Source organism: Hypanus sabinus, chromosome 18, assembly GCF_030144855.1.
Source record: "Hypanus sabinus isolate sHypSab1 chromosome 18, sHypSab1.hap1, whole genome shotgun sequence".
Lineage (NCBI taxonomy): Eukaryota > Metazoa > Chordata > Chondrichthyes > Myliobatiformes > Dasyatidae > Hypanus > Hypanus sabinus.
Genome location: NC_082723.1, coordinates 31691477 through 31704368, shown reverse-complemented (window position 1 = coordinate 31704368; position 12892 = coordinate 31691477). Strand labels below are relative to the sequence as shown.

The 12892-nt window shown below is 40.4% G+C and overlaps 1 protein-coding gene across 1 annotated transcript in view; it reads left to right on the top strand.

The window, feature by feature from the left end:
- cdk5rap2 (CDK5 regulatory subunit associated protein 2) overlaps nt 1-12892 on the top strand; it is a 159572-nt gene that overhangs the window by 27079 nt on the left and 119601 nt on the right. The window contains exons 5-8 of the mRNA XM_059993982.1: nt 805-881; nt 9940-10063; nt 10634-10800; nt 12034-12190. Of these exons, the coding sequence (XP_059849965.1) occupies nt 805-881; nt 9940-10063; nt 10634-10800; nt 12034-12190 (525 nt within the window). The remainder of the gene's footprint in view (nt 1-804; nt 882-9939; nt 10064-10633; nt 10801-12033; nt 12191-12892) is intronic.

Here is a 12892-nt window from a genome sequence, read left to right as displayed (position 1 = left end):
GAAGGTCCTTTGGCAATTTTAATCTGCAATAATCAAGTCAACAGTTCTGAGTTAGCTGTTCCCAAATAGTTCAATCTAACCAGTTTTATAATTTGTAAATACCTGGCACTTTAAATGAATGACCATCCCACGTTTCAAGAACAGCATCTTCCTCTCCGCCATCAAAAACCTGATTGACCCATGAGCCCATTAACATTACCTCACTATTTTACTCTTTTTGCACTTTTTTTTTTGTTTTTTAAATATTCTTATTTTAATTTTAGTATTTATGTATTACACTGTACTGTTGCAAAACAGCAAAGTTTACCACACGTCAGTGTCTGAAATGCTCAAGTTCTTGCTAAAAGTATATTTTGAGTATAAAGTTCCTGACTGGGTTCTGATTTAGTGCTGAAACTTTCTTGCATCATTTATTTAAATCTTGTATTTCTCATTCCTGTGATGTTCTGTTCTACTTTTGTAATCATTGTGTGGTTTTGCTCTAGAAAGCCAGTTACTATTTTGTAAAAAACTGCAGATGCTGAAATTCCGAAATGAAAACAAAATACTCGTAGCTCAGTCAGTATCTGTAGAAAGTTTTCACATTTTAATGGTATGCAATTATTTCTTTCAGTTGAATGGAAGCTTCTCAGAAAAATGTAAGTTTAAATGCTTGTATGAGCCAGGATACTGATGAGCTAATATTCCAGAGAAACAGTCTTGCTGTCCTTGTTGACAGCAAAGGTGTATCTCTTAATTAAACTCCTCTTATGAATTTTTTTGTTTGCATTATTAATTTTGATTTGGCAAATTTTTTTCTTGCAGAACATTGAACTCAAAGTTGAATTGGAAAGTTTAAAGCATGAATTAAAGGAGAAGCGAGAACTGCTTGTTAAAGCTTCGTAAGTACCACTAATTCTTTGCCAAATGTGGAAATGGATTTTAAAATGGTTCCTATTGGGAAATTCTTCACGCAATGTGCAGGTTTCAAATATTTTGAATTGCCAATTTTTTGTTTGTGATATACTTTGAACAATTTTTTCTGAAAACGTCTTAAGTTGACATCTTTCCCTTCTGAAGGTGTTAGCTTTTGCAATACCGTGACGCTAGAATCTTATTGTGTGCATGGTCTACCCGAGCAGTTTACGAAAGGTGATTGATAAGTTTGTGGCCCAAGGTAGAAAGAGTCAGTTTTACAAAACCTAGCACATTTATTTTTCAACATTGTCCCCTCCTACATTTACACAGTTCAGTGGTCATGGAGCATACAGATGTTGGTCCTCCAGTCCACAGCATACATGAGTTATACCGCTCTTGTTACATGCACATGCAGTCCAGCTCTGAGTGATTATGCAGAAAGTTTGAAGTCAATAACTCATCTCCTTCTTCCTTAGGCCACGGACTTGTCAATCATTAACTGATTAACTAGGTGAGAGTAAGTGTTCGGCACAGACGAGAAGGGCCAAGATGGCCTGTTTCTGTGCTGTAATTGTTAAATGGTTAACAAAGCGCATTGTTGCCACTCTTGGTTGAATGTCAAACCATCAAGGGCAATCAGTCTCGTGTTTTGGTCTTAAGGTTGGTCCAAGGCTATGATGTGTTGCTACAGAAAGGAATGTTTAATTTTTGTTCTACTTAGTATCTGATGTAGTCACTTCCTGCTTCAATGCACGTCATGCAGGTAAACCCACAGCCATATTGTTCAGCCAGATTTGCTCTGTGGCTTAGCGGTGCTGAGACTGGTTCTGCTTTGTCAGCACTTGGTGGTATTGATATATTTCCCTTTTTCTGAACTATTTGGAAACTCTTGTGAAAGTAACAAAAAGCTTTTGAATCAGAGTTAGAAAGCAGGACTTGGATGGTCAGAGTCTTGGTAGTGGAATTAGAGTTGGAAGCTCGTTTAGAACTGCCACTAGAGAAATGGGCTGTGCACTTGCTGTGATTCTGAGGAGGACTGATGGGCTGTAAAAGCTCTGAACATTGGGAATGCTCATATTTGGCTTTTTTGCTTGCGTTGCTTTGGTCTTGTCAACAGAAAGCTACTAACAGCCTAGTCTGGTTTGCTTTCATGCTGCTACTGGACTGACTGAACTAATCTGGCTTGTTGCACAATTTAGTCTGATATCGATGTCCCTCCATGATGGCACAAATGAGGAAATGTGTTTTGCTGTTTAAAAATAAACTGTATAAGCTATGAATTACCTTGTGACTTGATAGATCAGAATAGGGTTCATAATCACTGACAGGTTGTGAAATTTGTTTTGAGCAGCAATACAGTGCAATGCATAAAAATTCTATAAATTATAATAAGAAATGTACAGTGGATTCCGGCTATTTGGGACACATTGGCACTAGTATATTTTGGTCCAATTAAGTGACTGCCCCAATTAGCTAAAGTTTCATGGAAATAGTTAAGACATTAAAACAAGAGGCAAACTATTGTTTAGCTGAGTAACAAATTGTGTATTTGACTAAAATGCAGAACAAATTAGAAAACTACCAAAAGTAGTACTACAGTACTATAAAACTGTTCCTAATAATTATCCAGAATTCATTCAGTGTATGCTGCCATGTTCTTTTGATTGACTGACTGTAAGTGAACAAAATCAGTGTAGACACCTAGTGTAGATAGTGAAATGCCTTCACACAGTGCTTTTGGTAATTGCATCCTCCAAATCTTCATTTTCATTTTAGCATTGAAGATGATTATCAATACTTTTAATTCTTCATAGGTCCCAACGTTGAAATAATGAAATCTTTTCATTTTCCCTCCACCCTTTTCTGGCATCACCAAGGTGGAACGCTTGAAACCGCAGTGAACAAAACCAGTTCTCAATTGTCTTACTGTTTATTACTCGCCAATTATCAATGACAAAAATCACTTTTATTGAACACAAACACAAACTGATGTTATTTGAAAACTGTTTGCTGTAAGTATGGTATTGTCTAATGGCTACACAATGTGCCTGCAACTGATGCTAGTTAGAAACTGTTCCACAACAGTCTCCTGTCCTAATTAAGTTCATAGTGTGCCAAATAAGTGGCTGCCACAATTAACCGATGGCCCATTTAACTAGTATGAAAAAAAATAACTTGTTAGTTTTTCAAAAAGCAAATCTCCACATCTTTAGAATTTCTGATGTTTTACAAACCTGTGCTGAACAAAGGAACTTTTATTAAATTTAATACCTTGTTTGGATTCTGTCACTGCTCTACAGAGCAGTTTTGTGGTACTTCTGCTATTTGAATTTTCACAAGAGTTCTTAAATAATTGAGCATGTGGTTAAGGTTTTGCATGGACTGGAAGTTCGTTGGTTGGAGTCAACCACAGATGTTGTGTCCTAGCTGTCTATATCAGTTGATACGCAAGGCAGGCAGTACGATATGGAGAGCAAGCTGTTGCCCATTCAGCCGATGAATCCAAAAGAATGGTAGAGAGATTTGGGCACTAGCGGCATCACAGGAGTTGCCAGTCAGCGTTGAACTCAACTTAGGACTATCTTAGGGATTCCAGCTCTGGATTTTTCCTCTATGTACTCCTGAAGCCCTTTTTGTGAGTCGGTCTCACTGCAAGGCAGAGGAGGTTCGAGAATTTTCTTTCTCTTTAATGAGCTGTCAACCATGGCTGACGAGCCTCATCTGTTCAAAATGATTGGTTTTAAGGCACCAGTAACAAATATGACTGCAAGTTAACAAATAACTAATAACAGTGAACTAGGGTTGTATATGAATTTGGAAATTCCCTCCTATCAGTTTGTTTAAATGTTATAAAGGTGTTTCTGTTTTAGTCATGAGCAATGCAGCATGGATACAAGACCTTTGGTTTAATCTGTGCTGACCACACTATCCACCTAAGTAGTCTAATTTCTTGCATTCACCCAATATACCTCCAATCCCTGCCTCATTATGTCCCAATGTAAGTTTTCTGAAATTATACCAGCCTCCACCATTTCCCCTGGTAGCTCATTCTATATAGTCACCATTTTTGTTTTTTTTTAAGCTGCCCCATTGGTCCGGTTTAAATCTTTACTTTCTCACCCTAAACCTATGCTTAGTTTTTGGACTACCCTGGGGAAAAGAATGTATGGTATTCATTGCCACAGATGACTGTGAAGGCCAAGTCACTGGGTATATTTAGTGGCGGTTGATAATTTCTTAATTAGTAAGTGTGCTAAAGATTGTGGGGAGAAGGCAGGAGAATGGGATTGAGAGGGATAATAAATCAGTCATAATGAAATGGAGGTAGATTCGATGGGCTGAATGGCCTAATTCTATGTCTTATGGTCTTATCTATGCCCTCATAATTTTAATCACTTCTATAAAGTCACCTCTCATTCTCTTGTGTTCCAAGAAATGGAGAACTTCATTCATTGATTTGGTAAGGGCAGGCATTTGTCAGGCTATGTGGCTATTATTAGTTGGAGAAGTATAGCACAGAAATGGGCCCATTGTCCCATTTTAGTCCATGCCAAAACCATTTAAATTATCTACTTCCAATGACCTGCAGCAGGACCTTGGCCCTTTATATCCCTACCATTCATGTAACTACCCAAACCTCCGCTAAAACGTTGAAGTCGAGCTCACATGCTGGCAGCTCATTCTACACACTGAAAACCCTCTGAGTGTAGAGGTTTCCCCTTGCGTTCTCCTTAACTTTTCACCTTTCACCTTTAAGCCATGACCTCGTATTATAGTCCCACCCAACTTCAGTGAGAAAAAGCCTTCTTACATTTAACCTATCTATACCCCTCAATTTTGTATACCTCCATCAAATCTCCCTACAATCTTCTATGCTCTAGTTTGAACCTACTTAATCTTATAATTTGGGTGTTCCAGACCCAGCAACATTCTTGTAAATTTTCTCTCTTTCAACCTTGTTTATATCTTTCAAAACTGCAGACAATACCGCAGATTGAGCATTCAACGTCTTATACAATTTCAACATAATGTCCTATCTTCTGTACTCGATATATTGATTAATGAAGACCAATATACCAAAAGCTTTCTTTACGACCCTATCTACCTGTGACGCCACTTCCAATGAAATATGTATCTGTATTCCCAGATCCCTTTTTCTACCACTCTGCTCAGTGCCCTACCATTCACTGTAAGACCAATCCTGGTTGGTCCTACTGAAGAGCAAAACCTGGCACTTGTCTGCATTAAATTCCATCTGCCATTCTTCCAGCTGATGCAGATCCCTCTGCAAGCCATGGTTGCCTTCCTCACTGTCCACTACACCTCCCAGTCTTGATGTCATCTGCATATTTGCTGATCCAGTTAAGCACATTATCATACAGATCATTGATATAGATAACAACAAAGGATCCAAAACTGATCCTTGCAGCACTCCACTAGTCACAGGTCTCCAGTCAGAGGCAACTCTCTACTACCACTCTGGCTTCTCCCACAAAGCCAATGTCTAATCCAATTTACTACCTCGTTCTGAGTACCAAACAACTGAACCTTCTTGACCAGCCTCCCATGTGAGCCCTTGCCAAACGTCTTATTGAAGTCCATGTAGACAACATCCACTACCTTGCCTTCACCCACTTTCCTGGTAACTACCTTGTAAAACTCTGAGATTGGTTAGATATGACCTACCATGCACGAAGCCATATTGACTATCCTTAATCAGTCCATGTCTATTCAAACTCTTGTATACCCAGCCCTTTAGAATCCCTCCCAATAACTTTCCCTCAGCTGATGTCAGACTCACAGGTCTTTAATTTCCTAGTTTCTTTTTCGAGCCTTTTATAAACAGTGGGGAAAAAATTGACTATCCTCCAATCCTCTGGAACCTCACCTTTCACTAAGGAAATTTTAAGCATCTCTGCTAGGTCCCCCTGCAATTTCTGCACTTAATTCCTGTAGTGTCTGAGGGAACACTTTGTCAGGCTTTGGGGATTTGACCACCCTGATTTGCCTCAGGGTAGCAAACACCTAGGTAATCCATACAGGGTCCATGAAATTAATATCACTTTGCCTTGCTTCTGTAGACTTAGTATATGTCTCTCAAGTAAATACAGACACAAGGAATACATTTAAGATCTTCCCCATCTGATTTGGCTCCACACATGGTTACCATTCTGGTCTTCCAGAAATCCCTAGAAATCCTTTTTCTCTTAACATATCTGTAGAAACCCTGGGGTTCTTCTTTACCTTGTTTACCAGAGCAATTTCATGCCTTTTTTTAGCTTTTCTGATTTCTTTCTTAAGTGTTCTCTTGCATTTCTTGTACTCCATAAGCATCTAATTTGTTTCTACTTGCCAATACTTGCTATGCACCTCTTTTTTTTACCCCCTCTTAACCAGGGCCTCTATCTTTTGAAAATCAAGGTTCCTTACACTTTTATCCTTGCCTTTTATTTGACAGGCACATACAAGATTTGTGCACTCAAAATTTCATTTCCGAAGGCCTCCCGCTTTCCGGGTACACCTTTGCCAGTAAACAGCCTTTCCCTGTCCACACTTGCCAGATTATTTCTGATACCATCAAAATTGGCCTTTCTCCAATTTAGAGTCTCAATCCAGAGGCCATACGTATCTTTTTGTATGTTTACTTTGAAACTAACGGCATTGTGGTTACTAGATGCAAAGTGTTCCCCGACACAAATTGCTGTCATCTGACCTGTCTCATTCTCTAATAGCAGATCCAGTATCACCCACTCTCTCACTGGGACTTCTATGTACTGATGAAGGAAACTTTTCTGAACACATCTGATAAACTGTCTCATCTAATCCTTTTACAGTGTGGGATTCCCAGTTAATATGTGGAAAGTTTAAAATCACCAATTGTAACTATGTGTTTCTTGCAACAGTCTGTGATCTCTTTACAAATTTGTTCCTCTAACTCCCTTGGTCTGTAATATAACCCCATAAATGTGGTAATTCCTTATTTCTCAGTTCCACCATAACACATAATTAGTAGAGTTCTCTAGTCTGCCCTGATGGATTATTGCTATGAGATTTTCCCCGACTAGTAATGCCACCCCTCCTCCTTTAATCCCTCCCACTCTGTCACATCTAAAACAATGGAACCCTGGAATATTGAGTTGCCAGTCTTGCCCCTCCTGCAACCAAGTCTCACTAATGGCTACAATGTCGTAATTCCAGGTGTTGATCCATCTCCTGAGCGCAGCTGCCTATCCCACGATACTACCTGCATTCAAATATACTTAGCTCAGGACACCAGTCACACCATGCTCAACTTTTTGATTCCTGACTTTGTCTGAGGTCTTACCAACATCTGTTTCCACAACCTCTCCATGTACTGTTCTAGCACTCTGGTTTCTCATCCTCCTGCAACTCTAGTTTAAACCCCACTGTGCAGCATTAATAAACCTTCCTGCTGGATGTTAGACCCATCCAGTCCATGTGCAAACATTTCCTTCTGTACAGGTCCCACTTTTCCTGGAAGAGAGCCCAATGATTGGAAAATCTTGTACCCTCCCTCCTACGTCAACTCCTTTGCAGTGTATTAAACTGTATAATCTTCCTAGTTCTAAGCTCACTAGCACGTGGCACGGATAGCAATCCTGAGATCACAACCCTGGAGGTCCTGCCTTTTAACTTGGTATCTAACTCCCTGAACATCTATGCAGAACCTCGCCACTTGTCCTACCCATGTCATTGGTACAGATGTGGACTACAACCTCTAGATATTCACCCTCCCACTTAAGAATGCTGAGGACTTGATCTGAGATGTACCGGGCCCTTGCACGCAGGAGGCAACATACCATCTGGGAATAAGACCATAAGACATAGAAGAATTAGGCCATTTGGCCTTTTGAGTGTGCTCCACCATTTAATTCTGGCTGATCCTTTTCTCCCCTCCTCAGCCCCATTCTCCAGCCTTCTCCCTGTAACGTTTGATGCCATGTCACATCAAGAACCTGTCAAGCTCTACCTTAAATACAGGCAACAACCTGACATCCACAGCTGCCTGTGGTAGTAAATTCCACAAATACACTAACCTGTGGCTAAAATAATTTCTCTTTATCTGTTTAAAATGGACACCCTTCTATCCTGAGGCTGCACCCTTTTGTCCTGAACTCCTCCAACATGGGAAACATCCTTTCCACATCTGCTGTTAGGGCTTTCAACATTCAAAAAGTTTCAATGAGATCTGCTCTCCTCATTCTAAATTCAGACAAGTACAGACCCAGAGCTATCAAATGTTCCTCATATTATATCCCTTTCATTCCTGGAATTATCCTTTTGAGCCTCCTCTGAACTCTCTCCAATGCCAGCACATCTTTTAGATGAGGAGCCCAAAACCGCTCACAAAACTCAAGGTGAGGCCTCACCAGTGCCTTATAAAGCTTCAACATCACATCCCTGTTTCTGGAAAAGGTAATCTCCAGTTCGAGACATGCATGAGGCTGTGATGCGGAGTGGCTGTAAGCAGTCACCCTTTTACAGGTACAAAGAATTTATGCAGGTAATGCAGCTGAGCAGTGGGGGAGGGGTGGGTAAATGGACTAAAGGACTCTGAAGATGATTCATTGGGCTAGATCAGGCATGGGCAAGCTACGGCCCGCAGGCCATATGCGGCCCGTTAAGCTTTTTAATTCGGCCCGCAGAACTTGATGAAATTATATTAATAAACCTTGTTAACGTTTTTTCCCCGCAATTCTGGCGTTTTCCCAATAGATGACGCACTCTATATACATTTGTGGTGACCCATTTCCTGGCACATCCGAACCGGCTCACAATTAGCCAGCGTTCCGGCTAAGGGAGATAGCCTGTGCTGATTTGCGAGCACAGAGCTTTGGAGCCTCTGCGCCACGGGGGCAGGTTGAGGGAGGCTTAAAAGTGAGGCTGGGGATTTCGAATAAAGTTTTTTTTCTTCAACTGCAGTTACCGACTCCGTGTCGTAATTTTAGCGCTGCATGTAGCACACCGCTACACATTGACCTTTATTGAGGTGCAGCGTATTACTCCACATTTGCGCTTTACTCTTTGTTCGGCTCGACCTATTTGTGTGAACAGGCGTTCAGCGTCATGAACATCAACAAAGCCAGCCACAGATCCAAGTTAACTGACCAACACCTCAGATCCATCCTGAGAATCGCCACAACAAAACTAAATCCAGACTTTGATGCGCTGGCTAAAAAGGGAGACCAACAACACTGTTCCCACTGAAATTAAAAATAAGTTTCTTCGTTGTGTTATGTAAAAAATGCATTTGAAAATATTTTTTTCAATAAGCCTTACATGTTACATGTCATTTCTGTTAAGTGATGGACATGAGTAGTGCGCAGTGCACGTACGTTCTCAAAATAAAAAATGTGCTCCAGATCAAATAACACGCTCCGCAAACTGGCGCGCTGTCACTGTTCTGTCTTTGTGCTGGTCGTTGTTGAGTTTTGGCACAGGGGACAATTGAATAAGAAGGAGCGAGACGAGTAGACCTGCATCTCTTACCGTTTTTGAAATAAAGACAGTCAGGAGGAGAGTGATGATGATAATATCTTGAAGGATAACAGAATTTTCAGTGCTTTAAAATAATAACTGTTACTATTAAAAAAGCTGTATTTTATTAATTTAATTTTCAGTGTTTTAAAAGTCATTTCAATAAATAGCTAAATACCATGGGACTTCAAAGACAGATATTTTGTTGTAATGCATTTGTTCATTTTCAATTGAAATTAAAGCACATGTTTTCTACATATCCCATGATATTTTATTTTCTCTTATGAGGTGTATTACCGAAACACTCCATCCGTCTGCTCCTGGTCCGGCCCCCCTGTCAAATTTTAGAACCCTTTGAGGCCCACAAGTCAAAAAGTTTGCCCACCCCTGGGCTAGATCCTAGTAAACTAAGTTTGGGACACTTGGAAGAGGAATTCAGTTGACATTTAGCTCTGCATGTTGTGACCTATGATATGATAATTGCTCAAAGTTAAACAAAAATAATTGGAGTCCTTATTTTACTGTTTAAAATTTCTTAAATAGGAACGCTGTAGAGAGCTTGGCTGGTAACAGTGATGCAGAAATCCAGCGTGTGAAAGATGCAGCTCAGAAGGAGGTCCTTCAAGTAAAGCAGCTTCTGGGTGACAAGATCCATCTCTTGGAGGAGGCATGTTATATTTTGTATTTAATTTTTATTTTATTTAGGGATGCAGACAATAACATAACTTCTGACCCAATGAGTGCACACTGACAGTTATGTGCATGTGACCAATTAACACTCCTACCCGAACGTCTTTGGGAAGAAGCAACACACACAAAAAGCTGGAGGAACTCAGCAGGTCATGCAGCATCTATGAAAGAGAGTCCTAATGAAGGGACTCTGCTTGAAACCTCAGCTGTTTCCTCTTTTCCATAGATGCTGCCTGATCTGCTGAGTTCCTCTAGCTTTTTGTCTGTGTTGCTTTGGATTTCTGGTATCTGCAGATTTTCTCATGTTTGTCCTTGGGAGGAAACTGGATAAACCCATGCTGCCATTGGAGAACGTTCAGGCACCTTACAGACTGCGGTGAGAATTGAATCCCTATTGTGACACTGTAGTATCATATGCTAATTGTTAAGCTACCATGCCACCCAAATACGCAAATGCATTTTTTCTGGGATGGGTGTGGGGATTGGGAGCCAGGCTGTTATTGAGAGCAAAATAAAAACTCTTCCTCTTCCATCGTTCTAAAACAAGGATGCCAAAACAGCTCATGCTGAATTGGAAAAGATGGCCACAGTTGCTGAGCAGGAGAAGATTCGGAGTATAAACCTGGAGAAGCAGATTCAGGCAATTAAGAAGCAGGATCGTATGGAATTGCCAACATCCCCTGAACAATGCAGGAGCCTCATGGGCAATGAACAGTCAGTGCTTAGTATTTTGTTTATCTACTAAAAAGTGCATTCCTTTCCATTTTATCTTGCATTGTTTGACAAATACTTTGCTAGTTGTACTGGGGGAAAAATTCGGAGTCCGAATTTACAGTAAAAGTAAACTCTGCTGCTTTGCAATAAGAGCATAGACATCAGGGAATAATTAGGTATTGAGGGGGCTTAAATGAGCTGTTGGTGATTGTTCCATTCAAATCATAGCTCTCAGTATAAGAAACCTGACCTTTTGGAATAATATTTAGAGCGTCTAGCTGTTTTCTTAGGCTACATCCACACTATGCCGGATAAATCTGTAACTGAAGCTTTTTCTCTTCATTTTTACCCTCCGTCCACACTAAAACGGCATTTTCATCCCCCTTAACAGGAGCTTTTCAGAAACACTTTCCAGGGTGGGTACTTTTGAAAACGCTGCTCAGGCAGATCAGTGTGGACGGGGTAACCGGAGACTTCTGAAAATGCTACCAGACGGCAGCGCACTATGTCATTGTTTTCTTGAACGCAACCTAACAATTCAGAACAGACGGCAACGAGACTGAAGCCAGAAGAGTTAGAAATGTACTCACCAAATACTTTGACCCATAACTTACTGAATAAATAAGTATAATCACTTTGCCTTGTTTTCTGTCCTTGCTCATATGAAAGTGGTTTACCTATTTATGCAAGTACTTCTCTGACAATAGATGTGTAACAGCTTAATGTAACATTGTATGGAAATACAAGATAACACTGATGCAGACATGTTTTATACATTTAACAAGGTGCTTTATTAATGCAACAGAGTTGGTCAGTTTTTCAATGTTCGTTGTCAGCCACGTCATACAGTCCGTGAATTCCCTGTCAGTTGCCTCCGTACGCTCCAGTATTTGTTCTTTTTTAGTTTGAAGTTCTCCTGCACGAGAGCCAACAGCTGTCCATTGTTTTAAGTTTTTCTAGTCTGTAACTGCACAAACGCGCACTTTTACGGCGAGATTTGACACCAAACATCTCGCTTGTTTTCGGTAGATGTGTCCTGCGCATGCGCAGGAGGAGGAGATTCGCAGAAATCTCTGTTTCAATGTGGATAGAAATATTTTTAAAAATGCATAGTGTCGACGCCTATTGTTTTTACGCGAAAACGGTGTTTTCAAAATTATCTGGTCTAGTGTGGATGTAGCCGTAATGTCTTTGCCGTCTGGAACAGTTTTTGTGTGTTTAATGTTTTGTTAGGTTAATTGAGCAGCTGAGTGAGACCATAAAAAGCAAAGATGCTCTCATTGATCGGCTTCAAAGTGAAAAGATGCAAAAGCAGGACAGTAACATGGATCCTTCCAATAAAATTCAGGAGCTTACTGAAACTCTTCTGAAGAGAACTGGTGAAGCTGAAGTAAGTACCTCTTGGTTTATTCTTGCTGTGTCCTGTAGCAGCACACATTGCTTGTGTGTTCTATGTCGCCATAATATGAGAAGTGTGTGACAGTTTGTCTGTTACATATTTTTCCCCCTTCAACTTGGGCAGTCTCGATCAGGACTTCGTTTCGAGGCTTAGCATTGATTTTTCAAATTATTTTTCTGCAATAATTTCTACTCTAATTTGTCCAGATTAAAACAATGAATATGGGAGCAGAATTGGGCTATTTGGCCCATTGAGTCTCATCTGCCATTTCATCATGGCTGATGTATCATCCTCCTCAACCACATTTTCCTGCCTTCTCCCATAATCTTAGCTGTCTTTACTAATCTAGAACCTAAAACCTACCCAATGTCTTGGCCTCTACAACATTCTGGCAATGAATTCCACAGATTCACCACACTTTGGCTAAAGGAATTTATCCTCATCTCTGTTCTAAGTGTATGTCCCTCTATTCTGAGGCTGCGCTCTGGTCCTAGACTTTCCCTACTATAGGAAATATTCTCTGCAGATTCACTCTATCTAGGCCTTTTAATATTTGATAGACTAATATCCTTGCAGGGAGGTTTATTAGTGCTATGGGGGGGGCGGGGGTTTAAACTAGATTTGCAGGGGGATGGGAACCAGTGCCAGAGTAGATAGTGGAGCAGGAGTGAATCTAAATGATGTTAAAGGTTC